A 27,106-nucleotide genomic window follows, 5' to 3' on the forward strand; every position below is an offset into this window, starting at 1 on the left:
GATGAGAAACAGGATTCATATGTCCTTTTAGTTCATTTGGTAAATGAAAATTATGGAAAGATTCAATTATATTCTAAATAAGAAACAGAAGTTTCTTTAGGCAGAAACATAGATTTGGTTACTTAATGAAAATTGTATAAAACTTCATGTGTTATCTTGAAGTGTAAAGACCTGATATATATGTGTTTTTTATTTCACAATCTAATCCATATATTAAGCTAACATCCAAGAATAAAATTCTGTTATTCTAGATCGGCAATATCTGCAATAGCACAAACATTATGATATTCTTTATAACAGAGAATTTATTTCCAATGCCTCAGGACCTACAATGTTTTTATTATACTCCATAATTACAGAATTTTTTTTAAAGATTTTATTTATTTACTTCAGAAGAGAAAGAGAGAAAGTGTGTGCAAGTATGAGCAGGGGGAGAGGCAAGGGTAGAAGCAGACTCACCGCTGAGCAGGGAACACCCCCCCCAAAACTCGGTCCCCCAAGGACCCCCAAGGACCCTGGGATCATGACCTGAACTGAAGGCAGACCTTTAACGGACTGAGCCACCCAAGAGCCCCAGAATTGATAGTTTATGTTGGAAATTATTTTTATGGTTGTAGATAATCACAGAGATGTGTACATTTTTTAAGAATATTAATTGTAGGGACGCCTGGGTGGCTCAGTTGGTTAAGCAGCTGCCTTCGGCTCAGGTCATGATCCCAGCGTCCTGGGATCGAGTCCCACATCGGGCTCCTTGCTTGGCAGGGAGCCTGCTTCTCCCTCTGCCTCTGCCTGCCTCTCTGTCTGCCTGTGCTTGCTCGCTCTCTCTCCATCACTGACAAATAAATAAATAAATAATCTTTAAAAAAAAAAAAAAAAGAATATTAATTGTATACCTGAGATTATTATCAACTGAAATTAAAATAGCGTGAAAGCAAGTAAATTACTTTTTAAATATTTATCACTGATAGTACTATGTTCCATCTCACGATTAAAACTCATACTCGTACACAACTCAATACAAGAAATATTTTTTTTTTAATCTCATTCAAAATGCTCTCTTGCGAGTTACATGAGCTTTAAAGATTACCAAGACATGTCTCCACCTTCCAGGAAATTTCATTTGATGAAGCAGAATAGGACAAGGACCTAGGTAATTAAATAAAGCAGTAAGATGCCGAATGCCATAAGAGAACTGTCCTTGTGAGTCACCCCATCATTTCTGGGAAGATGAGGAGCTACTCAGTTGGGACCCTAGAGCAGAAGTTCTCCCCCTGGGCTTCCAATGGAAATCATCAGGGCAGCTTTAAAAAATAGGACAACAGAGTTCAGCCTCCATAAGTCGTGATTTAGTTGGTCTGGAGTGTAGCCTGGGACTTCACGGGTTTTAAGAGCTTTCCAGGCAATTCTAATGTGCAAACAACTTGATTTGGAGTCTAAAGAATGAGCAGGATTTTAATAGATTGGGAAGAGGACCAGGCAGAGGACAGGAATAATAAGATGAGTGAGCAGAAGAAAGAGGACCAGGAAGGCAGCCAAAGGGAGTCAGTGTGGCAACAATAGGAGTAATGGAATATTCTGGATCCTTCTGTTCACACCATGAGTTCCACCTGGGAATTTGCTAGAACTGCAGGCTCTCGGAGCGCACCCCACACTCACTGAATCAGAATTTGCCTTTTAACAAGGCTCCAGGTGATTTGTAGGCACAGTGAGGTCAAGCTAGAGCACAGGGTATTATTGTTGAGAATACCCCTGACACGCTGGTGTTTGATGTTAAGGGGTTCTCATCTCTGCTAAGCTTCCTGTGAACCCAGAAGGAGGGTTTTTTTTGTGTTTTTTGTTTTGTTTTGTTTTACTTTTTTTAATCACTGCCCCATTTTCCAAATGAAGAAACTGAAAACTAAGGAAGTTTTGGTACTTTGTTCACCTAGAAAATAGTGGAGCAGGGATTCAAACACCAGACTTCTATTTCAGTGTAAAGAATACAAAACAAAATCCCTAATGTGTGCATGCTTTAAGATATAGGATATTATCAGCTCCCTTCCCACAATCTCTGGTTACCAAATGTGACCTGGAATTTCATTTTAATTTTTTTCTTTATAGTTTCACTATATATATATTTCTAAACAAATATATAAATATACATATATATTTATTTTTCCATCCTACCTTGAAGCATATATGGAGATTTTCTATTTTCACTGTTATAAGCAACAGTACGCTGAACGTGTTTGTACATCTGTTCTGGTGCACTCATGTCAGGGTTCCTCTAGAGAATATTCTAGAAGGCTATGGGATATAGTGTACTTATGTTTATCTCGATTAGGAAATACCATGTTCATGTAAGAAAACAGTGTGCAGTGTCTCCTGCAACATATAAGCTTTGGTTTCTCTTGATCGTCACCAACAGCTGGTTCTGCAGGACTTAATTTTTGCCATTCTGCAACCCCCCTTCAATTTTTGTGAAAATGGTGTGCATGAAGTCACACCTGAGTTTGGATTAAACTTGCAGTTTTTCTGATCACTAAAGGTGTTGAGCAAGTTTGTATATATTTATGGGCTGTTTGTGTTCCCTCTTCTGTGAAGTGACTGATCATAACTCTTGTCCATTGTTTTGTCTTTTTCTTATTTATTCCAAAGATATATCAATCTTTTCATTGAGAGTATGTACTTTTGCATCATATTTAAGGTACCCTTCCCTACCCCGAGGTCATAGAGAAATACTCTTAAATTTTCTTCAGAAAGTTTAAAAATTTTGTCTTTTTCATTTCAGTCCTAGTCCATTTGGCATTGGCCCTTTGAAAAGTGTAAGTTGGAGAAACTTTGTGTTGTTTTCTAGACGTATAACCAGTTGGCTCAGCACCATTAACTGCGCGTCTGTCCTTTCCCCAGGGATCTGCTTTGCTGGCTCAGTCATATGTGAGCTTTCAATATATGGCAGCTCCAAGGGTGCCTCTGTGGCTAAATCGGTTGAGCATCTGACTCTTGGTTTTAGTTCAGGTCCTGATCTCAGGGTCATGATCTCAGGTTGTGTGATCAAGCTTAGTGTAGAGTCCGCTTAAGCTTCTGTTTCTCCCTTGTCCTCTGCCCACCTCCTCTTGTGCAAACACACACTCTCTAAGATAAAGCAATAAATCTTTTTAAAAGATTATATATTATATGTAATATATAAAACATATATATAATATGGTATAAATATTATATATAATATATGTAATATGGCATGTATATTGTATATGACATATATATAATATGGGATATATAGAACATACATATATATATGGCAGGTTTATTTCTTGGTTCTTTATGTTGTTCCATCTCTACACCAATACCATAGTGTCTTCACTCCTAAAGCTTTGGGATAATAAGTCTTGAAATCTTGAATAGCATCTCCCTCCCTGTTTCTTTTATTCAGATATATTTTGCCCATTATTGGCCCACTACACTTCCATATATGTGTTACAATGGTGTTTCCAACTTTTTGTGGCTCTCGGTCAGCCCCAGTGCATATTGCTGCGTCTTTATGCTAAAGGAACATTCTCAGTTCTTACTGTGGGTCTTCAGATATCAGGCAACAGCCTGGGTGAACATCCATGACTTGTAAGGTCCTGGGGAAGGTAGTTGAGAGGTAGCAGAGTCAAGACACAACATTGTCTTTATTGTCTGCTTTGAGACTATAAACCAGTTTAAAGTCATATCCAAGACCCTTGCTGTAGAGATGGTTCTTCATTCCATCAGAAGAGCCACAGCCATTCATAAACAAACCTGTTTTGGTTAAACTTTGGGTTTAACATTTAGAAAATTGTAAACATCATAATGACTTCCCTTCATCGTGACCCAGATTGGTTTCTTCCAAAGCAAATCAAGGTCACAGTGTTATTCTCGGCATGCTGTGCAAATTAAATTAGGTTTATTAGGATTTCTTAAATAGCTACAGTGTGCATGAAACAAAACCATGAATCAAATGACAAAGAGACCATGTGTGTAAGAGTATGGAGACCCAGTGAGGATCTTCAACCAGCCCAAGGTCATACAGTCTGAAAAGTCACTCAAGTCTTTTTGCCTTCTGTCTAGTTCCAAATCTTTCTACTCTACATCAGGATCAGCAAACTTTTTCTGGAGTTTCAGGTAAATATTTAGGCTTATGGGCCAAGAGGCAATGTCCCCAGCATTCTGAGCAACTGTTCTCCTGGAAAGCTTAATAGTCTTTTTACATCTAAAGATGTAAAACCATTCTTAGCCTGAGGGCCAGACAAAAATAAACATTGGACCAGATGTGCCCCGCAAATTTTATCCCCCCCCCCACTCTAATCCATACCTAAGAGATGAAAACTCTCGTTTATGCCCTTTTGGTGATAAGGAGCACATGAAAACCAAGTCAAAGCCCCAAAGTAACAAAAATTCTGATTGTGTGTTAGAAGCAAGCACAGGTGAAACTATTGCAGACAGAAATTTAGTTTTGTATTTGCATTCTGAAGATGGCTTAAGTCATTTGGAGTCTGGTTCATTTTAGCTTCCAAACATTGAGAAGTCTGTATGTCTCAGGGACTTTTTAGTACCAAACCACAAAATTAGGAATGGAAACCGATGCTGAGATTTCTTGATTATCCAGTAAAATACCTACATGTGTATTATAATACCTTAAATAAGCATACTGGGAAAACAAGGTTATTAATATATATCATGCTTTTCTGCCACTTAAAGATTAAAAGGTGGTGTTAAGTAATTCTTAGAGTTTCTTCAAACCCAAGTATATTATAACTATGGGCATATAGATATGCCAAATAGTACTTCCATTGTTCTATTAGAGATGTCTTCTTTGATGGGGATTTTGTTGTTTGTATTTTCTGTGGTTTAGGCAAAAGTTGTTTGTCTCTCGCACATTTTAAAGGAAGAAGCATTTTCATGACAGCTTAGCAGAGAAAAACTTCTCTGTTTCTTGCTCTAAATCCAGATCCCTATAGATTGTGTCCAGTGTTGTCTTTTTTCATTTTTTATTCCTTAAGCCAGAGTCTATAAAAACACTTCACAATCCTCTCTCTAGGCATAGAACTAGCTTTCCATTCTTCAAATACCTGTCCGTTCTTACAGGCACTGACTGTGTCAGGTGAAAAACATTTTGGAGATTTGGGTGGAAAACTTGAGACTCACTGCTGAGTCCTTTGAAATACGGTGGCTAGGTATGTTCACTTCCTTCCCCTTTATTCACGTTCTGAAGAGGCTTTTTGTAAACTCATAGGGCTCTATAGCCTGAATGTCTGCCTTAAGAACTTTCTTATCACATCATTACCTACAAAGACGCTGTTTTTCAGCTCCACAAGAATGAAAAGTGTACCTGAAAATACTTTTCGGACTGACTCACTCTTGTATGTCTGAAACTTTTATTGGTTTTGTTTGTTTGTTTAATTGGCTTAGAATGTAGGATTGAAATGAGAAAGTAACATAAACTAAACCTGAAATAGACTTTTCTCAGCAAAGCATTTTTGTTTTTCATTTTTGTGGACAGGTCACCAGTCCACCATTACTTCATCATTATTGTCATTTCCTTTTTTAAAACAATGAAAATTTTATTACTGTTTTTTTCTTCCCGATTGTGAAATAATGTAGATGCCAAAGTTCTAAGACAATTCAAGGAAGTAAAAAGTCAAATTTGAAAGACACCTTAATCCCACTACCAAAAAGAATGATTTTTTAAAAATATTTTATTTATTTGAGAGAGAGTGAGGGGAGAGGAGTAATGGGAGAGAATCTTCAAGCAGACTCCCCACTGAGCGCAGAGCCCAACGTAGGGCTCGATCCCAGGACCCTGAGATCACAACCCCAGACAAAGTGAGATGTTTAACAGCCTGAGCCATCCAGGCGCCCCAGAGATAATTGTTTTTAACTATTCTATGTATATACTTCTAGACATACTTCTATGCATACACATATGTGCTTTATATAAAACTGTGATCATACTGTTTATCCGTATATTTTCTTCACTTAGTGTCTTATCTTCTCTCCAAGGTAAAACATCTGGATCTGCCTCATCTTTCTAGATGTCTCCATAATATTCCAGTGTATTGATATGCCATACTATACACAACTGAGTCCTTAGGAAGTCTTGTCTGTCTTATGGGCACATCTATACTACCACAGCTTTTCCTAGCGTCCTAGGTATGGGTATGCATCTCATGACCTTGGCTTTCAATGACAGATGTTTTGATATTAAAAATCTAATTATGGGATGTCTGGGTGGTTCAGTCGGTTAAGCATCTGACTTCAGCTCAGATCCCAATCTCAATGAGTTCTGCGTTGGGCTCCGCACTCAGCAGGTAGTTTCTCCCTCTCCCTCTGCTCCTTACCCACTCATGCTCACTCTCTCTCTTTCCCTCTCAAATAAATAGATAAAATCTTTTTAAAAATTTAATGATGACAAAACAAATGAGAGGTGTTTACATGCTGTTTACCTAAGCTGTTTACATCAAGGATGAACCTGTTTGCCAAAAGACAAAAAATGCATGATTCCATTTATATGGGTTGCCTAGGGTAGTGAGATTCATAGAGAAAGAAAGAATGGTCGTTGTTACAAGCTGGAAGGAGGGGAAATGGGGACCTGCTAAATGGGAACAGAATTTCAATTTTGCGCAATGAAAAGAATTCTGGAGATGGGTCACACAACAATAGCGATTATACTTAACACTACTGAATTGCACACTTAAAAATGGTTATGATGATAAATTATATGTTACGTATATGTACCACAAAAAAAGTTCTTTAAATAAGAGGATGTTTAAATATGACTGTATGTATTTTATTGTAACTGTTTACTTATTCACTATGTAAGCACATCATTACCTAGCAATTTTAATTCTCTAGAAGATAAACAAAAACCAGAACAATGCTACAAAATTTCTGAACTTCATTTATCATTGAGGTCCTAAAACCCTACCCAGAGTCTCTTTATTCTGAATTTATAAGCAATTCTACCAAACTTCAGTTACCTGATTTCTTAATTAAGAACACGTATGAAACAGAAATATGGGGAGAGGTACAAACAGCTACAGACAGGAAGTCAAGAGTAGAAAGAAGGAAAGGCAGAATGCCTAAGAAAAAGAGCCTCCCTCAAAAGAAAAAAAAAAGCATATTTGACAACCGAAACCACATACCATCCTGTAATCAAATTATATAGATGTAAATATACATACAGTAGCATCACTCAACAAATATTTCTTCACCATCAGTTGGGGGCCAAGAATCCACTGGGGCACAAAATTGTTGACACTGACAGCAACAGTGTTTAGAAAGGGAGGATTATGTCACTTATAGTCTATTTACAAAGGCAAAAGACCATAGAATACAATAACGTTGATCAAAGATTGGGTACTTTTAAGGGTAAACCTCAGTTATCTAGAAATTGTACTTTTTAGAATGTTTTCCCAACAACCCTGGGCCCAAATGAGACTCTTGTTCAACCATCATATATAGATTAGTGACTTTATCTATTTACGCTGACTTCAACTGACTTGTGAACAAGCCATTTGTAAGCATGTCATTCACCACACAACAAGTGTGCACATTATGAAGTCGTATTTGCTGGTTTTCAACATTTAAAATAACTTGATTTTAATTACCCTGTGTTCTTGGCTATAGCTGTGTTTTATTTGGGTAGTTTTGTCAATAACCACAGTTCATAGGCTTGGGCTATAGAAAAAGCTCACACGGGACAGAAAAAGTAATGCTGGGAATACCATCGCTACATGATGGTTAATTTAGGGTTCTTCCTCTCTTTTTCTAGGGACACTGCAAATTGTGAGAATCATCTGTATGTCACTTAGGGGTTTATTTACCACATGAAGATTCAGAAATAACATGTGTGGTTTTAGCAACTGAATTCAGTAGTAGAGATAATGACTCGGAAGAAATGTGCTCACAGAGAATCCTTGATAGCCATAGTCTCTAATAGGACCTAAGTATTTTTCCTTAGAGATAATGTATTAAAATTTAGAGGCCCTGGGGGCACCTGGGTGGCTGAGTCCATTAAGTCTCTGCCTTCAGCTCCCGTCATGGTCTCAGGGCCCTGGGATTCAGTCCCTCATCTAGCTCCCCACCCAGTGGGGAGTCTGCCTCTCCCTCTCCCTCTGCCTCTGCCTCTCTCAGGGCTGTGCACCCTTTCTCTCACTTTCTCGCTGTCACTCAAATAAATAAATCAAAATCTTTCTTTAAAAAATTGAGAAAAAAAAAAGAGAAAAAAAAATTGAGAGACCCGAAAGTTAAGCATTATTTGGGACATTACTGGCTTTGCTCATTCCATGGTGCAGAATGTTTCCTCAAACAACACTGTGCTTGCTTGCCAGAGGGCTGAAGATCCTGTCGGCACTGCTGGGATAGTCATGTTCAAACTCCCAGAGTTAATGGTTTTTGAAATACCTGAATGTGACTGAATACCAACATTGTGTAAAGACTACACACAGCACACATCCCTGCTGCCTCCATAAGCCTTAGCTACCAAAGTCTTATCAAAGGACAGCTGCACCCACCGGTGTATAGGAGTGTGTAAATACGCGCATGCGAGTGCATATATATATACACAAATGTATATATACATATATATATATCCAACTATATATACACTAATATATATACTAGTTCTCCTGGATTTGCCAGAATGGCCAAACCTTTTCTTAGCATTTTCTAAACCCAGTTGCACATTTGAAAAGATGTCATATAAAAGTCAAAGCTCTGCATTTTTTTAATCAGGATATGATACTGATTACATCTCTGTCTTAAGAAAACTCATTTAAATATGCCTTTGTTGTTCTTTCTGTAGTCTTCTTTCCAAAACTAACAGTGAAGCAAGCTATCTAGATGCCTGCTCTGTTGATCCAAGTCGAACAATCAAACTCTATTTTAGCAACAACAAACAATATTTTTAATATGAAGAGCAAAGCAAATACTAGGGGAGGTGTGAAAATACAGTCATCTTCAGAGAGCTCCAAAAGACACCTGATGTTTAACATTTAGAGATTTTGTGATTGGGTTCTCAGTTGCTTTGAATTCTGAAATTTTATTTTTGCTTGCTTTTCCTTTTTATTCTAAAATAGGGAACAAAAAAAAAAAAAAAAAAGAAAGAAAAGAAAAACTCTGTTTTTCATATTCTTTTCTTTCCCTCCAAAAGAGATATCACCATTGTGCAGAATTTCCCTTCTTCCTATCTAAAATAAAAGCATGGAGTGAAGTCTCTGCCCTCTGACCCATTATTTCTGTTTTATCTTTGCCTTTTCTGCTCACTGTGCTCTGGGGCTCATGCCTTTTACCTCCTCTTAGACCCTCCTACTTGTAATACTACACTGTGCATTTCTTTTTTCCCAGAGCCAGTCCTAAGGACTCTGGTTTTCTCGTCTACCTGCTCCTATGATTTTTATTTACCTGACATTAGTCATCTGGAAGAAAAATTTCAGTCAATCATTAATGTCTAAAATATCCAAATGTTTGTTTTTCTGGAGACATAGCTTACACTTTCTTATTTATTTTTGTATGGTGTCTCACTCCAGCTGTCATCACCATATTTATATGCTTATCTCTCCATAGTCTGTTTTCAGTGCCATGAAGCATTGTACTATTCTTGACATGTGCCCCATTTCATTTTTAACTTTCTTTTGTTGCTTTAATAATAGTTATCTGGCATATATAGTCATACAAATTATGCCTACCCACTTGATGGATTTAGTACCCTGGAAGCTTTTTTTTTCAGAGGGTCGATATTTATTGAACACCTACTATTGGTGACCGTAGCCCCAGGGCCATGTAGGAGTATCCTGTCCTTTGAGATTTAAAACGACTTGAAATTCTTTGAATACCATCTCAAATCCATGGGAAATCCAAATTCTGCCCAAGATTTCTGCAAATTCCCTGGGGCCTGCATTCTCTTGGTAGCTTCTCCTTCTGATTTCCTGTACTTGCTGAAGACTGAATCACACCAACATCTCAATTTCCACATTTATTCTTCCACTCGTGGACCGGAGCAGGACAGTGCACTGCTTGTTCAGCTTTCCCAGGATGAGGCAGTTTTACAGAACAAACTTTATCGAAGATTCAGAGACAACACAGGGGACCTCAACCGTTTTATTTGTAATGTGCTATTTCTTATGCTGGGGGTAGGTGAAGAGGTATTTGTTACATTTCTCTTTATACCTTTCCATATATAGTCCATATACAGGGGCCCCCCACCCCCACCACTCAGGTTTATCCTGAGGGCCTCGTTTTATAATCAGGCAGGTCCACATGTCATATGACACGGATAAGCAGTTTTTCCCTGGGACAACTGCTCTCTTCCTCCCCTGCCCTGTAGATTGTCCCCTCTCCTAGGAACATAGAGATGAGTAAAATGTGACTTCCTATGAGAAGCTTTGTTAGGTGATGGAGAAACAAATAATTACAGTGCAATTAAATATGTGTTATGAGAGCAGTTATGCACGAAACAGAGGAGAGAGCAAGTAACTACCAGAAGATTTAAGGAGCTAGTCTTCCGGAAAGAGGTAACCTTTGAACTGCACCAGAATGAGCACAACTTAGCCAAGCAGAGTAAGGGGTATTGAGAAGTGGGCATTCAGGCCAAAGAGGGACCATGTGGAAAATCCCAGGAATGCAAAAGAGAGCTCGGGGTGACCAGTGGCCTCAGAGGCTGGGGAAAGAGGGGGGACCAGAATACAAAGAGCCTTGTACGTCATTCTGATGAGTTTAGACTTGGCACCGCCAGCCGTAAGGAATGAACAAACAATTTTAATCAGAGGAGAGACATAATACAATTTGGGAAATTTATTTATGGTTGATAATTAATCCTAACTTCTATTTTAAAAAATAAATACTGTTTTCTTATTTCATAAATACCACAGACTTAAGTGCAATCGTTTTCCAGATGAGGTGCAGTTTCTGCTTAATGCTCAAGAGGTAAAGTTGACTCTCAAAGTGTGTCGGGGGAACCCCTGCAACCCAGTCTCCTGGGCATACAGGAGATAACTTACTAGACTTTAAATGCATAATTTATTAGACTTTAAATACAAATACAGATTCCAGGCACTCAGAGCTATTCTCTAGACTTGCGGTCCTGGAAAAATTAAGACTGCCAAGGGCTCCAGAAAATTTATGTATACTAGTGGTTGAGAATCACTATCCTAACTTTCAGTCAGAACACCATGAAAATAACAGATATTTTTTTCTTAATGACGGTTTGATTTGAACTGGTGCTATCAACGAAGCACATTAATCATAACAAATGCAACAAAAACTCCAAACATCTCTATAGTTTATTTTAAAAGGCAAGTCAGGATATCAGATTCTCTCCTTATCCTTTAGAAAGCTTCTATATTTGTGATTTGTCAGCTTCTGTCCTGCTCCTATCAAAGTGTTAGACAGCATTTACTGTCCTCCACTCTTAGGGAGAAAATATTTTCATGGAGCCCCAACCCAAATCAGCCTTAAAGAATTTTTTTTCTATAGTGTGGGCACAGCTGAGACCAAGCCTGCAGGTTTGTAGGTGCTACCTCTCCAATTCAGACAAGGCAATGGGCAAGAGAACTAGCATGTGTAATGGCCTCTATGCTTGGAAGTTCCGCAGTCTTCCTAAAATGTAGTCAGCTCCTCTGCTCAAGAGAAAAGGAGAGGTTCTGGGCTCCACATAAAATCTGGACCAACCAGTATGAGACAGATAAACCCTAATGCCACTTGCAGTCTTAATAGTGTATGATTTAGAACAACAGAGAGTGTCGGTGCCCTGCCTCCCCAGCAAGTGGTAGGCCAGGCAACCTCCAGGACTGACCTTCATTGGCAGCGAATCTGCTGAATGTGACTTCATCAAGTGGTTGAATCATTTTCCTTTAAAATTTTCCTATGTTTATTCTTACTGTATTTTTTTTTTTCTACTGGGAAGTCAAAGCTAGATTGGTGATTTTCCAAATTGGAGAAAAACATCACTGAAGATGAACTTAGAATGCTTTTAGGTTGAGAAAACAATAACTTCTTAGACTTTAAATGTGAACTTAATAGGAAATTTTCTGGTTTTGAGATGAACTTTCTTTTTTATTGTGAATTTTGAGCAGAGTAAAAAATACAGAGAGTAAATAATAATAATAATAAAATATTTGTAGTATTAAAAGACTTAGAGTAAAACAAAGATCCCCTCTAACCTACCCTCCCACGCATCCCCCCAAAGAGGCAGACATTTTATTTATTTGTTTATTTATTTTATTTTATTTATTTGTTTGACAGAGAGAGACACAGGAAGAGAGGGAACATAAGCAGTGGGAGTGGGGGAGGGAGAAGGAGGCTCCCTGCCCAGTAGGTAGCCCAATGTGGGGCTGGATGCCAGGGTCCTGGGATCATGACCTGAGCTGAAGGCAGATGCTTAACAACGGAGCCACCCAGGCGCCCCTAACACTACTGACATGCAGCTCAGTAGGTGAGGACACTTCTGTGACCTACACCCCCCTTTTCTTCAAATCTTCCCAACATGTTTAGATCAAAACTTGGTTATATCAGTAGTATATAGTTTTGGAAATTGTGTTCATTATTAAGCCACTGCTTTTCATGTATGTGAACTTTCTTGGACAAACTTTTGTTTTTCCTGAAGTCTTTAAATTTTCTAGTCACACTTGTCAGTTTCCTTGGTGTCCCCCAGGGGCTGCCACCCTCTGGCTCTAGTCTGAGTTATTTATACCTTGGTCATCCTGAGACACTCATTCCGAGTTAGAGCCTCTCTCCTCGATCCCAGGTCTTCCCCTTTCTTGACCTGATTCCTTTTTTTGGTGGAACACATCCTCTAGTAGTTAACCATGGAAGAATGCCAGGATGGTAATATTTTTGCTTCCTTATGGACCTGAATATAATCTGTGTGTCCTCAAACTTAATGTATCATTTGGTGAGTATCAAAGACTACACTGAAAATCAATTTGCCCTAGAATTCTGAAAGCATCATGCCATATCTCCCTTGTAGTATTATTGTTGACACATCCAATGTGTCATTGGATTCTAAGATCTTTGTATGTGACGGTTTCTTCTTGTTGTTTCCTTCTAGAATCTTCTCATGGTCCCCAGTGTTCTGGAATGCTTTGATAATATACCTCAGATGTGTGTATTTGTAAGGGGATATTCAGTGGGCCCTATCAATGAAAACATTTATATTCTTCACTGAGAGAATCATTTCTTATATTATTTCTTCGATAATTTCTTCTAATTTTCTCTCCTTGGCCTTTCTGAAATCCCATTTGGTCAGATACTGGACATCCTGAATTGATCCTCAAAACTTTTGTGCTTTTTTTCGTTATTGTTCACCTCTTTTTCTTTTGCCCTATTTTCTGAGAAAGTTCCTAAATTTCTCTTTTATCATTTCCATCAAACTTTTAATTTTAGTTGGATACCCTGTATTATTCTCTACTACCTAATTGATTAGCCCCCAATTGTTCAGTTCAAAGCAGTGAACATCTATCATTCTATACATTTTTTGAGGGCCAGGAATCCTGGGAGCAGAAGTCTGGGGGTGCTATCTCCAGGTCCCTCATGCCTTTCAGAAGCTGTAGGCTGAAGCAGTAGTCATCTAAGTCTTGATAGAGTCAAATAACTCATTCATAGGGTTGTTCCCAGAGGCCTCAGTTCTTTAATGCATGGACCTCTTCATAAGGCTCCTTGACTTGACATGGCAGCTGGATTCCTCATAGCAAGTAACCCAAGACAGAGCAGATATCACAATTTTATTTTATGACTTAGTCTCAAGTGACATAGCACCATGCTTGTCCTATTCTGTTGGTCCTACAGACCGACCCTGGTTCAATATGTGATGGGACTACAAAAAGGCATGAATGCCAGGAGGAGGAATCACTAGGGACCATCTTAGAGACTAGCTACCACAGCTCTGTATTCCAATTTTTGTTGTTTCTTTTTTCTTTCTCCTCTGTGTGTACCCACCCTTTTGGAATGGACCCTATTGGAAATGCCTCATGACTCTAAATAATGTTAAAATGGTGTTTCTTGGTTCATGTTCCTTACTATGCACAGGTACCAAATTCCAAACCACCATAGTTGGCTTCTAGACTCAGTCCAACCATGTGATGATTCAGTATCCACCCCCCCAATGCTTTGTGTTGTCAATGAATGTTACTCACCAGAAATATTTATCTTGTTTTTGAGTTTGTCTTTATTTTCTGGTTTTTTGTCTTATCTTTTATTGGAACAGAGGATATGTGTCAAAGTATTTACAAATGTAATGGTCCAGTTGACATGAAGCTTTCACTGGTCACCCAGCTTCCAACAATTGACACTTTTGATCTGTTTTTGTCTGCTCACTTGTTTTTCTCATCTTGTGAGTTGGTACTGTTTTTGGTTCTTTATCCGTCTTATTCTGGTTTTCACACACATGCAAAAAAAGAGAATAAATATAAAAGTATTTAAACAACTATCTTTCGGGGCAGCTGTGTAGCTCAGTGAGTTAAGCCTCTGCCTTCAGCTCAGGTCGTGGTGGAGAATCCTGGGATGGAGCCCCACATCAGACTCTGCTCAGCAGGGAGCCTGCTTCTCCCTCTCTCTGCCTACTTGTGAACACTGTCAAATAAATAAATAAAATCTTAAAAAAAATTTTTTTAATTAAAAAAATAAACAACTATCTTTCTGGATTAACTTTTACATACATAAGTGAGCCGGTTTTTTCTCCTTATTATTCAGAATAATACTGCTACCCAAATCGTGTCCATATTTTCAAACAGTAGCACATCGGAATCTCCCCCAAAAATCCAAACAAGGCTTCCATTTGGAAAACTGACCTCGTCTAAAGAGGGACCTTCAGCTTCTTGTCTTCCTTTTGAGTTACCTTTAGGTTCACAGATAGAAAATGGATTTTCTCTTGAATCATCATCTTATATTTATTTGATCGAGTGCAAGGTTTCTTTTTTTTTTTTTTTAAGATTTTATTTATTCATTTGACAGAGAGAGAGATCACAAGTAGGCAGGGAGGCAGGCAGAGACAGAGAGAGAGGAGGAAGCAGGCCCTCCACAGAGCAGACCCGAGCCAAAGGCAGAGGCTTTAACCCACTGAGCCACCCAGGCGCCCCGAGTGCAAGGTTTCTAAACACTTCTAGCAGCTCTCCCAGAACCCAAAGCTGAAAACTGTAAAACTCTGAAAATCACTTTAGATTTGCTATTGACAGTTGGTATAATTAGCCAAGTGACAGCTTTTGGAAGTAGTGAAAGCCATGTGACCATTCTCACATGGACAAGAGCTAAGGGCCGCTTTTCCAGATTCTCTCCCACATGAAGAAACATCCCTGGAGAGATGAACGAGAACCTTGACATGCCTGGTTCTACTGTGCTTCTTCACGGGTTGACAAATGAAAAAGAAATAGATGAGGTTTTTTTTTTTAAATTTTTACATTTTTTAAAAGATTTTATTTATTTATTTGACAGACAGAGATCACAAGTAGACAGAGAAGCAGGCAGAGAGAGAGGAAGGGAAGCAGGCTCCCTGCTGAGCAGAGAGCCCGATTCGGGGCTCGATCCCAGGACCCTGGGATCATGACCTGAGCCGAAAGCAGAGGCATTAACACACTGAGCCACCCAGGTGACCCTAGATTAGTTTTATATACAGGATACTTTTTAAAAATTTTATTTATTATTTGACAGAGAGAGACACAGCAAGAGAGGGAACACCAGCAAGGGGAGTGGGAGAGAGAGAAGCAGGCTTCCCACTGAGCAGGGAGCCCAACATGGGGCTCGATCCAAGTACCCTGGGATCATGACCTGAGCTGAAAGCAGACGCCCAACAACTGAGCCACCCAGGTGCCCCCACAAGATACTTCTTTTTCTTTTTTTTTAAATTAAATTCATTTTTTTGTGTGTTCCAAAATTCATTGTTTATGCACCACACCCAGTGCTCCATGCAATCCATGCCCTCCATAATACCCACCACCAGGCTCACCTTCCCACCCCCCCAAAACCCTCAGTTTCTCTCTCAGAGTCCACAGTCTCTTCTGTTTTATCTCTCCCTCTGACTTTTTTAAACAAGTAATAGTTTCAAAAATATTTTTTAAAAGACCTGGTCCTACATATAGGCAAACCAAACAGGCAAGCTAAAGGGTCCCATGTGCCCCAAAATGTGTCTTGCCTGTCAGTCGGGAGTTTGAATTTTCTACCATGTGGGGCATTAATGGAGGGGTGTGTGTGTGTGTGTGTGTGTGTGTAAGAGACATTTATCAGTAAAAAATGTGTCAGTTTATAGGGCATATTTTTAAATACAACATGCATTACACTGTATGAGATTAGCTTGCTGAGATCTCTCAGAGAGAAAACCATGCGGTCGTAGGTTACGAAGCAGATAGTGGCTGACCAGAAGGGATGTGGGTGGCAGAGAGAAGATAGTTATGACTAGTTCAGTGCTTCCCAAAGTCATGCCTGTGTTGGATGGTGTAGACTTTCACCAGACCAAGGGAAATGAGAAAAGAACAGCGTAGGTATTGCCTATGAAGTAAAACTTACTTATTTTTACTTTAAGGGAGCATCTTGTAGTCTATGAGCATTTACTTGCTTCGTTAACAGTGCTCTAATTTGTTTTCTCTTGGGGCGCCTGGGTGGTGTAGTTGGTTAAGTGCCTTGTTTGCAGCTGACATCATGATCAGGGTTGTGATTGGGGTTATGAAATAGAGCCCTGTCAGGCTCAATGTGAGCCCCGCACGCTCAGTATGGAGTGGGCTTAAGACACTCTACCCCTTCCCCTCGGGGGCAAGAGCACACATAAGCTCTTGCTCCCTCTCTCTCAAATAAATAGGTGAGTCTTTAAAACAAAACAAAACAAAACCTGTTTTTTAAAAAAATATTTTATTTATTTGACAGAGAGCAAGAGAGATCGCAAGTAGGCAGAGCAGCAGGTGGGGGGAGGGGGTGTGATGAAGCAGGCTCCCTGCTGAGCAGAGACCCTGATGTGGGGCCCAATCCCAGGACCCTGAGATCATGACCTGTACCTAAGGCATAGGCTTAACCCACTGAGCCACCCAGGTGCTCCAAAAATCCCTGTTTTCTCTTAAGGGATGACGATAGTAGATGATAGATTTGCTATTGGCTCATGGTTGGGAAGATAGATTTGCTTATGCATATTTGAAGAGAGCCATTGCCCTTACATATCAAAATATAAATAAAACAATCCACTGTTCGTTTCCATTAATTGTTTTTTAATTTTGCTGCCTTGTGAAGTACAAAACATAAAGAACTATTAGACTAGATGATCTTCTGGATTCTTCCAACCCACAATTTGCATTAACTGTGCCCTCCCTGCCAATAACCCTTGGACTGAAGTATGGTGGGAGGAAGTGGAGGAATATGAGGAGGGGACAGGGGGAAGAGAGAGAGTCCTGGGTGCCACTCTGGCAATTTTCACCTGTTACAAAATACTATGTTTCTTTTTATTTTTTCCCAACTGTTTGGAAAATATAAATTCTTAGGTCAAAAGTAGTGCAAAAACAGACACACACTGGATTTGGCCTGTGGGCTGCAGTGCACCAACTCCTGATTTATACTGTAAACTCCATGAACTACGATGTTACATTTATTCCTGGGATTTTACATGCCATCGTTGGGGGCACAGTGACAGTGTGAGGGGAAGAGATACATCTGAGTCCCTTCCCCAATGCCTCAGTAGCCTACAAAGCCAGCCAATAATTAAATATAGTATAGTGGATAAGAATGTGGTTCTGGATCAAACCAGCTGGATCCATCTCCCCCAGCTCCATTCATAAAGACCTCTAGCCTCTGACATCCAGTTTTCATAGCTCGAAGGTAGAGCTAATTTTAGTACCTACCTCATAGAATTGTTACTGGGTGTAAATGAGGCCATACACAAAGCAGAGAGCCTGAGCAGTGTCCTATGTAGTCACTGTTCAAAAAAATGTTAACTACTGAAATCATATTAGGAAGGATCCAAGTTCATTTCCTCTACAGCATCCTTATCATGGGATCCTTCAGAGTCTGTTAATCTTACATGAATGGTGAAGGACTCTTAGTCCTGTTAGACTTAAAACCTTTTAGGGCAAGGGGGAAAAAAAACCCCCGAAAACCTGGAGTTAATGGTTATAGGTATAAATTCCACTCGCTGCCTTATACAAGATGGACAGAACTTTCTTACTGATGTATTCCCAAATGTACCAGAGACCTCTAATTGCCACCTTCTTTGTCAGAGCCAGTAATGTGCATGCTTGCTGTCGTCCAGAAAAACAAAAATGGGTGGCTGATTTAGATGTCTAGACTAGTGATGTCTCTCTGGACAGGGGTTGAAAGATAGGAAGTGGCAGCTCCAGTGAGATTTCTGTGATATCCAAGTGTGGTGACAAGGGCTCCTGGGCGGGGAAGAAGGGGCCACCACGAGAGCGGTGCACGGGTGTCCTTCTCCTTTACTGGAGGGCATGCTGCCAAGGCTCATGGTCAGTTGCTTAAGGCAGACGCGGGATGGAGGGGCCCTGCGAAGAGCGGCTCATGGAGTCTGTCTGGCTCAGTCAGCCACACTCGGTCAGCTCTTTTCACACACAAAAACTTTCGCCTCAGGCTATTGGCTGGGCAAAGGATCAATAATCATAATGCAGAATCAACAGACCTGCTCAGTAGAGTGTTAACCAGCTTTGAACGCTGCCAACTTCCCCTTACACTAAACCAGTCTGGGCTGAACGTGGGGGAGGAGAGGCTGGGGAGCAGGCAGGGAAGTCCACTTCTGTTTCACCAGAATGTTGGTACGATGGGCATACAGGGTTTTGAAGGCAGAAAGCAGAAACATTCCAAGATTATTTGAAATGATTTCCTGGCCTATTAATGACCAGTAAAAATGTATGTTCATAACTAGATTCTTTATTTGTTTTAGGAGTAAAAAGAGAAATGTTTGCTGCCTGCCAGTGCTGAGGAGATAGAATTGTGAGACATTGTTTCTCCTTGTAGTCTAGAAAACATAGTAAGCCCTCAACTCATGGACATTTAAGTAACAATATTAATTTAATACATTAGTAATTGCCCAAACTGTTGATAGCCGCAGTAACAGCTGTAGGGGAGGAAAAAATTTTCCTTGACCCTCTTAGGGTCCCTGACTGGGACTAAAATTTAAACTGACAAAGACAGATTAACAGGAGAAAAGCACACTAATTTAATTAATATTTTACATGCTCATGGGAGTCTTCACAAGAGAATGAAGATCCAAAGAAGTGACCAGAGCAGGAAACTTTATACCTTTTAGACAAAGAAGCAATAAATTTGTGAAGAATTAACAAGACAAGGGGTTTGGGCTTGTGGTTGTAAGTGGTGGAGAGGTAACTAGGAGTAGGTTTATTTGAAATTCCTCTGGTGGAGCCCCTGGGTGGCTCAGTGGTTAAAGCCTCTGCCTTCTGCTTAGGTAATGATCCCGAGCCCGGCATTAGGCTGTCTGCTCAGCAGGGAGCTTTCTTCCCCCCAACCCCCTGCCTGCCTCTCTGCCTGCTTGTGATCTCTGTCTGTCAAATAAATAAATAAAATTTTTTAAAAAATGAAATTCCTCTGGTGCTATCTCTAGACTAATGAGAGTCTGTCTCCACTTTCTTTCCTTTACATAGAAAAGGGGAACCTTCTCTGCATTTACTGCCTCGTTATTGCTTTCAATTCAAAATAATTTTTATGTCAGAGAGGAATATTGGGGTGACATATTCTGGTTCCCTTCACAACCCCAAGTGCTATATATTCATTTAAGTGCTTTACCAATATTAACCCATTTGACCCCGTTTTACAGCTGTGGAAACTAAGGCACTAGAGAGCACCTAAAGTTATACAAATGACTTGGCAGAGCTGGGATGCAGACTCAGGAAGTCTGACCTGGAAACAGTACCCTTAACCCTTCTACAACATTGCTGGGAAGAGAGGGCAACATGGGGGCAATTCGTGGGCAGTCCAAGGGCAGGCTGGGAGCTGAGACAAAGAGACCAGTGGGAGAGCCAGCCGATCAGACCTCCTGGGAAGCGCATGCTGCCTTTATATAATACACTTGACTTAGCATCTTTCATGTATGAGCATCAGGGACCGTTGGGGTTTCCAACCAATATTTTATTAAACAAGTAAAACAAATTATATCTGTGCTCATGTATAAATAATATCAACTAGTATATTCAATATACTCTAAGAGTACTATTAACAAATACTACTTAATTCATTTGTAGTCAAACAAAAATACATTTCAGTCTCTTACTGTTGCTGTTAGAATCAGGACATGTGCAGATGGGACAGATGGTAGGAAGTATCAGATAATAGTGTGTGTGTCCTTTGGCCTAGTACAGCAAGAAAGGGGAGAGAAGTGACCCCCTTTGACTGGAAGCAGGGCACTCTGCAGGCTCCTTAGGGACAGCATCCCAAATCCTACTCACAAAAAACCCCCCTGGAGGATAGATCTTAATATCTTCCGTTAAAGAAAAGGTAACTTGGAAGGATTAAGTAATTGTCCTAAGCTCCAGTTCACAGCTAACAAATCTGGGAACAGATCCTATGTAAGTATGGCCTAAGAACTGTTATTTCTTGACTTCTAAACCTATTAAGATTCTCTACTATCACAGTTTATTTTACATTTTAAGTGAGATTGTAAAAAATGCATGTGACCTTTAAATGAATCATTCTCACGAGTTTTAACTATTTAATATTCAAAAGTGCTAAAACATCATGTAATCTTGGATCACTTCCTGATGTATTAATGGCTAGCGGGGTGCAAAACCCCATAAAATCATTATTAAGAGCTTTCTACTCATGACAAATGATTTCTTACTTCATTAAGGTATGTGGAAACTAAGAGGTACTTTATTATTGGAAAAGGAAAAGTCATAAAATTTTTGCTTAAGAAATATTCATTAGTTCTGCTTTCTTAATGGCCAGTAGCACTTGGCCAAGCTGATTTTTAAGTGATTTAGCATTTGAATAGAGGGTAATGGGTTATAGTCTATTCTACCATGGAAAAACATTCCGTGGTGTTTCAAAAGTGGCTGCAAAAAAAGTGGATCAAACTCAGTGATAATGAAAATAGAGGCACTGTACCTTTTTGCCAAATAATCTATTTGAGTTATTCATACACATTTGCAAATTTAGAAATTAGTTCAGGAAAAACAGCTTAATTAAGAGAAATGAATATCTTGAGTCTGAGGCTACTGTCATTACCATCTAAAAAGTGAAGAACCTAATTTCCATGGCCTCAGATGTATCACAGGCACAGCACTTGCTTCCAAGGTAGCAGTTGAACAAAAGCCAGAGAGGGCCCCTAACTATAATTTTGAATTTATTCACTCAGGTTGAGCATCCGTGTGTCAGCAAAATTGTCACATACTCTGAAGTCCTAGGTCAGTCCAATTTTGCAAATATATAGGCTGGCCATGCCTTGTCATTTTAACTGCAAATTAAAACTGGAAGAGTTTTGGAGCATTTCTGCTAAGCCTAGAAACAACCCTGGACCTAGTTGTGGGTGACATGGTGGACAGATAGATGCTCTCACAATGACTCTCCTTTTGAGTGACTGTTGGACTGACCAGAACTCTCCATACCTGCTCTATAATATATCAGTCGATGCCCACTGACACTGCCCACCTGAGACCCATAGGCTTCTCCCTAAGTACATTGGCATATGCCTGCTCCACTCGTGGAGTTTTATGGTTGCCATGAGTTAGTTGTTTCTATCAGTTGTACTTATTGTAGTAACAAAGTGATTTCATTAAGTATTAACTAACAAATTGGTTAAATACAAATGCCTAAGATTTGTGTCTCTGTGACAACTAGAAACTGCTATTCAATTAAATATGGCTGAGAAAACATTTAAGAAGTTAGAGAAAAACATGGTTTAATGCCGAGAAGGACTCCATACTCAAATTACTCCATAAGCATCTTTCAGGAATAAACCTGTTTCAAAGAAACCAGAAGCTGAAATGGTCAGTGGTGCATCATGGGTGTGGCTTAGGAAGAATGGTGTCACAGAATTCCAACAGCAGACCCATTCCCAAAGAAAAGACCCAGACCCTATTTCATAAGATTGAAGATTTGGCATACATGTGTATATTTTAAGTTATAAAATGTCTAAAATGTTCATGGATCTGTTTGTTCATTTTTTTAAATTGCTCAATTTAACTAACTTTTTCATTTAACCAACCAGCTGGTTTTGAACTATCAAATAGAGTTTCTATCTTAATGTAAAGACAATGAAGCCAAATACAAACAAAACCTAAATATGTTACCCCCTAATGTTCCAACTGAAGGGCAATAATGTAAAAAAATCAGGAACCATGGTTTTGATGATCAGAAAAGGGGAGCAAAGTCACTATGGGTGAAGATGGAAAGCCAGACCCCAGGCAAGAGGGAACTCAAGGGAACAATACAGTCACACACAGTGAGCCCTATACCCAATCTGTGAATACCACCCGTCTGAGTCCTAAGGCTTCTTCTTTGAAACCGTGAGAACCATGGGTTGAGAACAGACTTCATTTATTGGTTATAAGTAAAAACATTATATAAGTCTTATATAAGCCTGCAGAGCTCACTTTAGAACCAGTAACTTGAAGTTACCAATTACCTGAAATTTAAAAATCAGTGTTGATTTTTTAGTTTCAGAAATGATGTTTCAACTGGATAAGAATATACTGTTGTTTTGGGGAGATGCACACAGAAGCATTAGCAGTGAAATGTCCTGGTGTCTATAGTCTACTTTTCAGCAGTTTAGCAAAAACACGTGTGTGTGTGTGTGAGAGAGAGAGAGAGCGAGAGAAAGAGAAAGAGATGGTAACAGTTGGCATACCTAGATAGGAAGCTCTAGAAGGGTTCATTGCACTGTTTTTCAACTTCTTTTTTTTTTTTTTAAGATTTTATTTATTCGACAGAGAGAGATCACAAGTAGGCAGAGAGGCAGGCAGAGAGAGAGGAGGAAGCAGGCTCCCCACCGAGCAGAGAGCCCGATGCGGGGCTCGATCCCAGGACCCTAGGATCATGACCTGAGCCGAAAGCAGAGGCTTTAACCCACTGAGCCACCCAGGCTCCCCTGTTTTTCAACTTCTTGAAGGGTTTCAAAGTTTCCAAAAAAGACTTTTCAGTCCAAGCAACTATTAACTAATTAGCCTGGTGTTAATTTTAACAGGTATTAAAATAGCCGAGGCTTCTAGTTTCATTTTTTGCCACTTCAATGATAGTTGTGCATGATTCATGCGTAGAGAAAAGATCTCAGTCTCGGTAGTGCAACAATAGCCTTAGGCTCCTGTGTCTTGAAATTCCAGGTCCAAATTGGATGTAAACAAATTACCAGTTTTCTATCTACCCATCCATCCATTCACCGAATCCACGAGCATTTGCTGAGTGTATATTATTCATCAGGGCTACTTATGTGAATAAGACTGTAATTCCTTCCCTCCTAGGGCTTACAGGCCCCAGGGAAAATACACATTAAACATGAAACTACACGTGTTCATGGGAGCGAATAAGAAGGGAAGACCTGATCTCATTTGGGGGCAAACACACACTTGTTCAAGCTCATGTGAAAGATTTCCAGTAACGTCTGGCCAACACGGCGTTCGCTCCGAGAAATAAAATAAGGCCTGACTCATGACCTCCATCTACCTTCTCAGAGTTTAGAGAATTGGTCATTTGCCTCCTCTTACCCGTGGTCCAGAGATTCCCAGAAAGTGCTGTGTTGTGTCTGGAGGCAGAAGAGTCAGAGATGCTCACTGTCTACTTGAAAACTGTGGCCCATCACCACCGCGTGAACCTGGGCATTGGGTCCTCACGCAGGTGTTGCTTCCTTATCCAATATCTAGTGCTCTTGGGTGTAGGACTCGGACTCCTCTCTGAGGCCCTGCTGTACCCCCACACATACACATGCTGTGTGGGAGCAGTATGCTTGTTCCTCCAACTCTTGGGACCAACTGGCAGCAGGTACTGAAACCAGAAACAAAAGCTGGAGCTCTTGTCTTCAGCCGGCTTTCGCTTTCAGCCCAGTGACAAAGCATCCCAAAAGTTAGGGGCATAAAAACTTGGCTACTTGCTTGGGATGACAGGAAAAAAAGACATCCCAAGCGAAAACCGATGTACAAATTAGTGTGTCAGATGATCTAATGTTCAGACACATTTTGAGAATTAGCTCTAGCTTGCAGACTCAGATTTTACATGATAGCTTAGACCAGTGGGATCAGAATCACTCAGAGGGCCTATTAAAACAGAATACTGAGACCCACCCCTGAGATCAGGGTTTCTGATCCAGAGGGACTCGGGTAGGGCCGAGAGTTCACATTTCTGACAAGCTTACAGGTGGTGTGGCTGCTGCTGGTGGGGGGACCCCACTTTGAGAACTATTACTTCAGTTGAGTATTCTTAAATATGGGATTGAAATGAACATAAAGTTTAAAAATCTAGAAAGACAAGTTTGATATATTATGTCAAGGTATGACTGAATGACCCCAAACATCTGGGAGGAAAATCAGAAAAATCGTTTTCTAAAAAATACCAACTCTCCAACCCTTGAGGAGAATATAGATTTTCCTTGTCAGTCACTTTCTATTTATATAAATTGTGAGGTAGGTATAAATTTGGTGTCTGAAAATTACTATGCACTTCTCTTTCTTGAAAGGCAGCATAGCCTACTGTTCTACGTTCAGGAAACAAAGATGTTTTTGCTTGAGCATTTTATTTTAATTGAACAAATAGGGCCCTCCACTTTGGAAATATCTGAGGTAATTTCTATTTTATTTCTTCCTACCAACCAGCCAGCACAGGTCCTAGACTTGCCCCGCTTTTGCTGTCAATTAATACTCATTTCCTGTGGAAAGCAAACTCATTCTCAGTTAATATTAACCTGAAGAAAAAAATTTAAAAGATAAATACATAAACATAGAACATGTGTCAAAGCACATTTTAAATTTAGTATTTTCAACTACCTCTTTGTTCCTCTGCTGGCAGAGAGATTTTCAAAAATCGACCTTCATTACAGTTGGCCTGTGCATAGGTTCTAAAATGTATCAAAGTAACTGTGATAGGATAAGAGCGCCCAAGCTCACAGCTAAATCTTTATTTTTGATTTATACTAAGAACCCGTTGATGCACTACTGAATTAGTTTGTTCTTCTTGAACATCATTCCAGGAAAAGAAAATCTTTGAATCACTTATAGAAGATATGACCAGTTAATATACACATATGCATATATATATAGTTAAATCTAAGAGACTTTCTACTGATGGTTACGGCAATTTCATATGGTACAACTATACATTATCCTGAAACAAGAAAAGATGACTTCCTTTTTTCCATAAATAACTTAAATTCCCCAATATAATAAAAATGATGTACACTCACCCGACAGCTTTCCTATATGCAACCTCTTCTCACTTCTCGGCTCTGTTTCTCTCGATATATTATTGTCCCAGTGTGGCTCCTCTAACAAATGGTGTTTCATGCTCAAAGAACAGAAAAATATGTTTGCTTTTGCCTGGTCAGCCAGGATGTATTAAGCTGTTTTTAAACAAAACTCTTTCTTTTTCCCTTTTCCTAGGGCTGTGTCTGCAAAGACAAAGGCCAGTGCTTCTGTGATGGGATCAAAGGGGAGAAGGTAAAAACGAAATCCTAATAATATTCTTTTCTTCTGTGGGGCCCATCCAGGAATTCGCTCTTATCAGAAAGACCCGCAGTGTGTTATTTCATTCCCTAAGTCCAATTTTAAAGAAATTGTATATAAACATTAACCAAAGAAAAGGTGGGGGGAAAAAAGCCTTCTGGAAAGTTTCATGCAACTTGTGTAATGCCATCAGTTAAAATGTAACTCTTTAGGTCTGTAAAGAAAAAGGAGCAAGTTGGCAAAAAAAGAAAGCTCCTAAGAATGCCTCTATATGTAGAAATGTTGATAAACATGAGAGACCAACAGAAAACACTCGATTCACTCAGTTGGACACAGGCATTGGAATCCGCAGACTTCAAGGCTCGCAGCACCGGTGCAGGCGCGCCCCCTGGCGGTGGAATTCCGCATCAGCACTCTGGCTAAGGCCAAAATGCCGCACAAGGAAGAACTACAGGTGTCCCCCGCTTTCTGAAAGCTCGCCTTGCGCCACTCCGCTTTTAGGAAAGACCCACACAGCCATTCGTTTTGGTAATCAAAAGAAATCCGAAGAGGATGTTGCTTCTTTGAAACAACAACAACAACAACAACAAAAACCAAAAAACACATTACCACACTAACGTAGGTTTTTCATAAAAGCAAAGTTGTGTAATTCGAACTTTCGGAAAGCGGGGATACTCTTTGGTTTACACCATTTCAAATTAGGAAAAGTTTCATAGGAACTCTGTGTCTTCAGATAGCGGGGCAAACCTGTAGCTCCATTGCAGAATTCAAGGAAAAAATAGAATGCCATGAAATCTCATTAGTCCGCTCCATTAACTTGCAATTTGTGATAATTAAGACAGAGGCCGAACTAAAGTTTTTTCTTTGTTTACCAAACCCTTTCCTCTGGGACACTAATGAATTGCTTAACAATAGTGAAGGGGACTAAAAATATTTTTAGAATGTATTTTTAGCTCTTTAGATAAATAATTTACACATAATTTATGTACTAACTATAGTAACTATTCTATTTATTTTCAATTATTCTATAATTAACACAAACTTTGATTTAAGTTTTTCCCTAAAGCTATGAATGTAATTTACTCACTCAGATGCATGTTGGAAAGCTGGGATTCCTTTTTGCTCTCAAGAATTTATCAAGTCCCTGCTGTGTGCAAGGTGCTATTCTAGAGTGTTTGCAAGTGACTGAGTATTGATAGAGGACAAGCAAATTCTTTTGTTTCTCCTTTTGTGGGATGTGTGTGTGTATAACAATGTGAAATGGCTGACTTGGTCTCTTTCTCTTTTTTTTAAATTTAATTTACCAATTGTGTAATTAAATTGACTGAATCAACCAGCGACATTTATAATTAAAGAGTGATCCCAGGACCTGTGTTCACCAGAAAATTATTTGTTGGCAGAACCATGTCACTCATGGGGCCTAGATTACTTTCACTCACTCGTTTCTAGGGACATTCTCATAATATCATCTCTTTTAAAAAAATTATTTCGCTCACCCTTTTGGTAATACTACTCTTGATATCTCCTGC

At 39.5% G+C, this 27,106-nt stretch overlaps 1 protein-coding gene across 2 annotated transcripts in view; it reads left to right on the forward strand.

Moving 5' to 3' along the window:
* COL4A3 (collagen type IV alpha 3 chain) overlaps positions 1-27,106 on the forward strand; it is a 126,962-nt gene that overhangs the window by 36,234 nt on the left and 63,622 nt on the right. For both annotated transcript variants that reach the window (XM_013047895.2, XM_013047894.2), the window contains exon 2: positions 25,515-25,571. In XM_013047895.2, the coding sequence (XP_012903349.2) occupies positions 25,515-25,571 (57 nt within the window). The remainder of the gene's footprint in view (positions 1-25,514; positions 25,572-27,106) is intronic.

The sequence above is a fragment of the Mustela putorius genome, unplaced genomic scaffold, assembly GCF_011764305.1.
Source record: "Mustela putorius furo isolate JIRA1106 unplaced genomic scaffold, ASM1176430v1.1 tig00000275_pilon_pilon_pilon, whole genome shotgun sequence".
In the NCBI taxonomy this organism is placed as follows: Eukaryota; Metazoa; Chordata; class Mammalia; order Carnivora; family Mustelidae; genus Mustela; species Mustela putorius.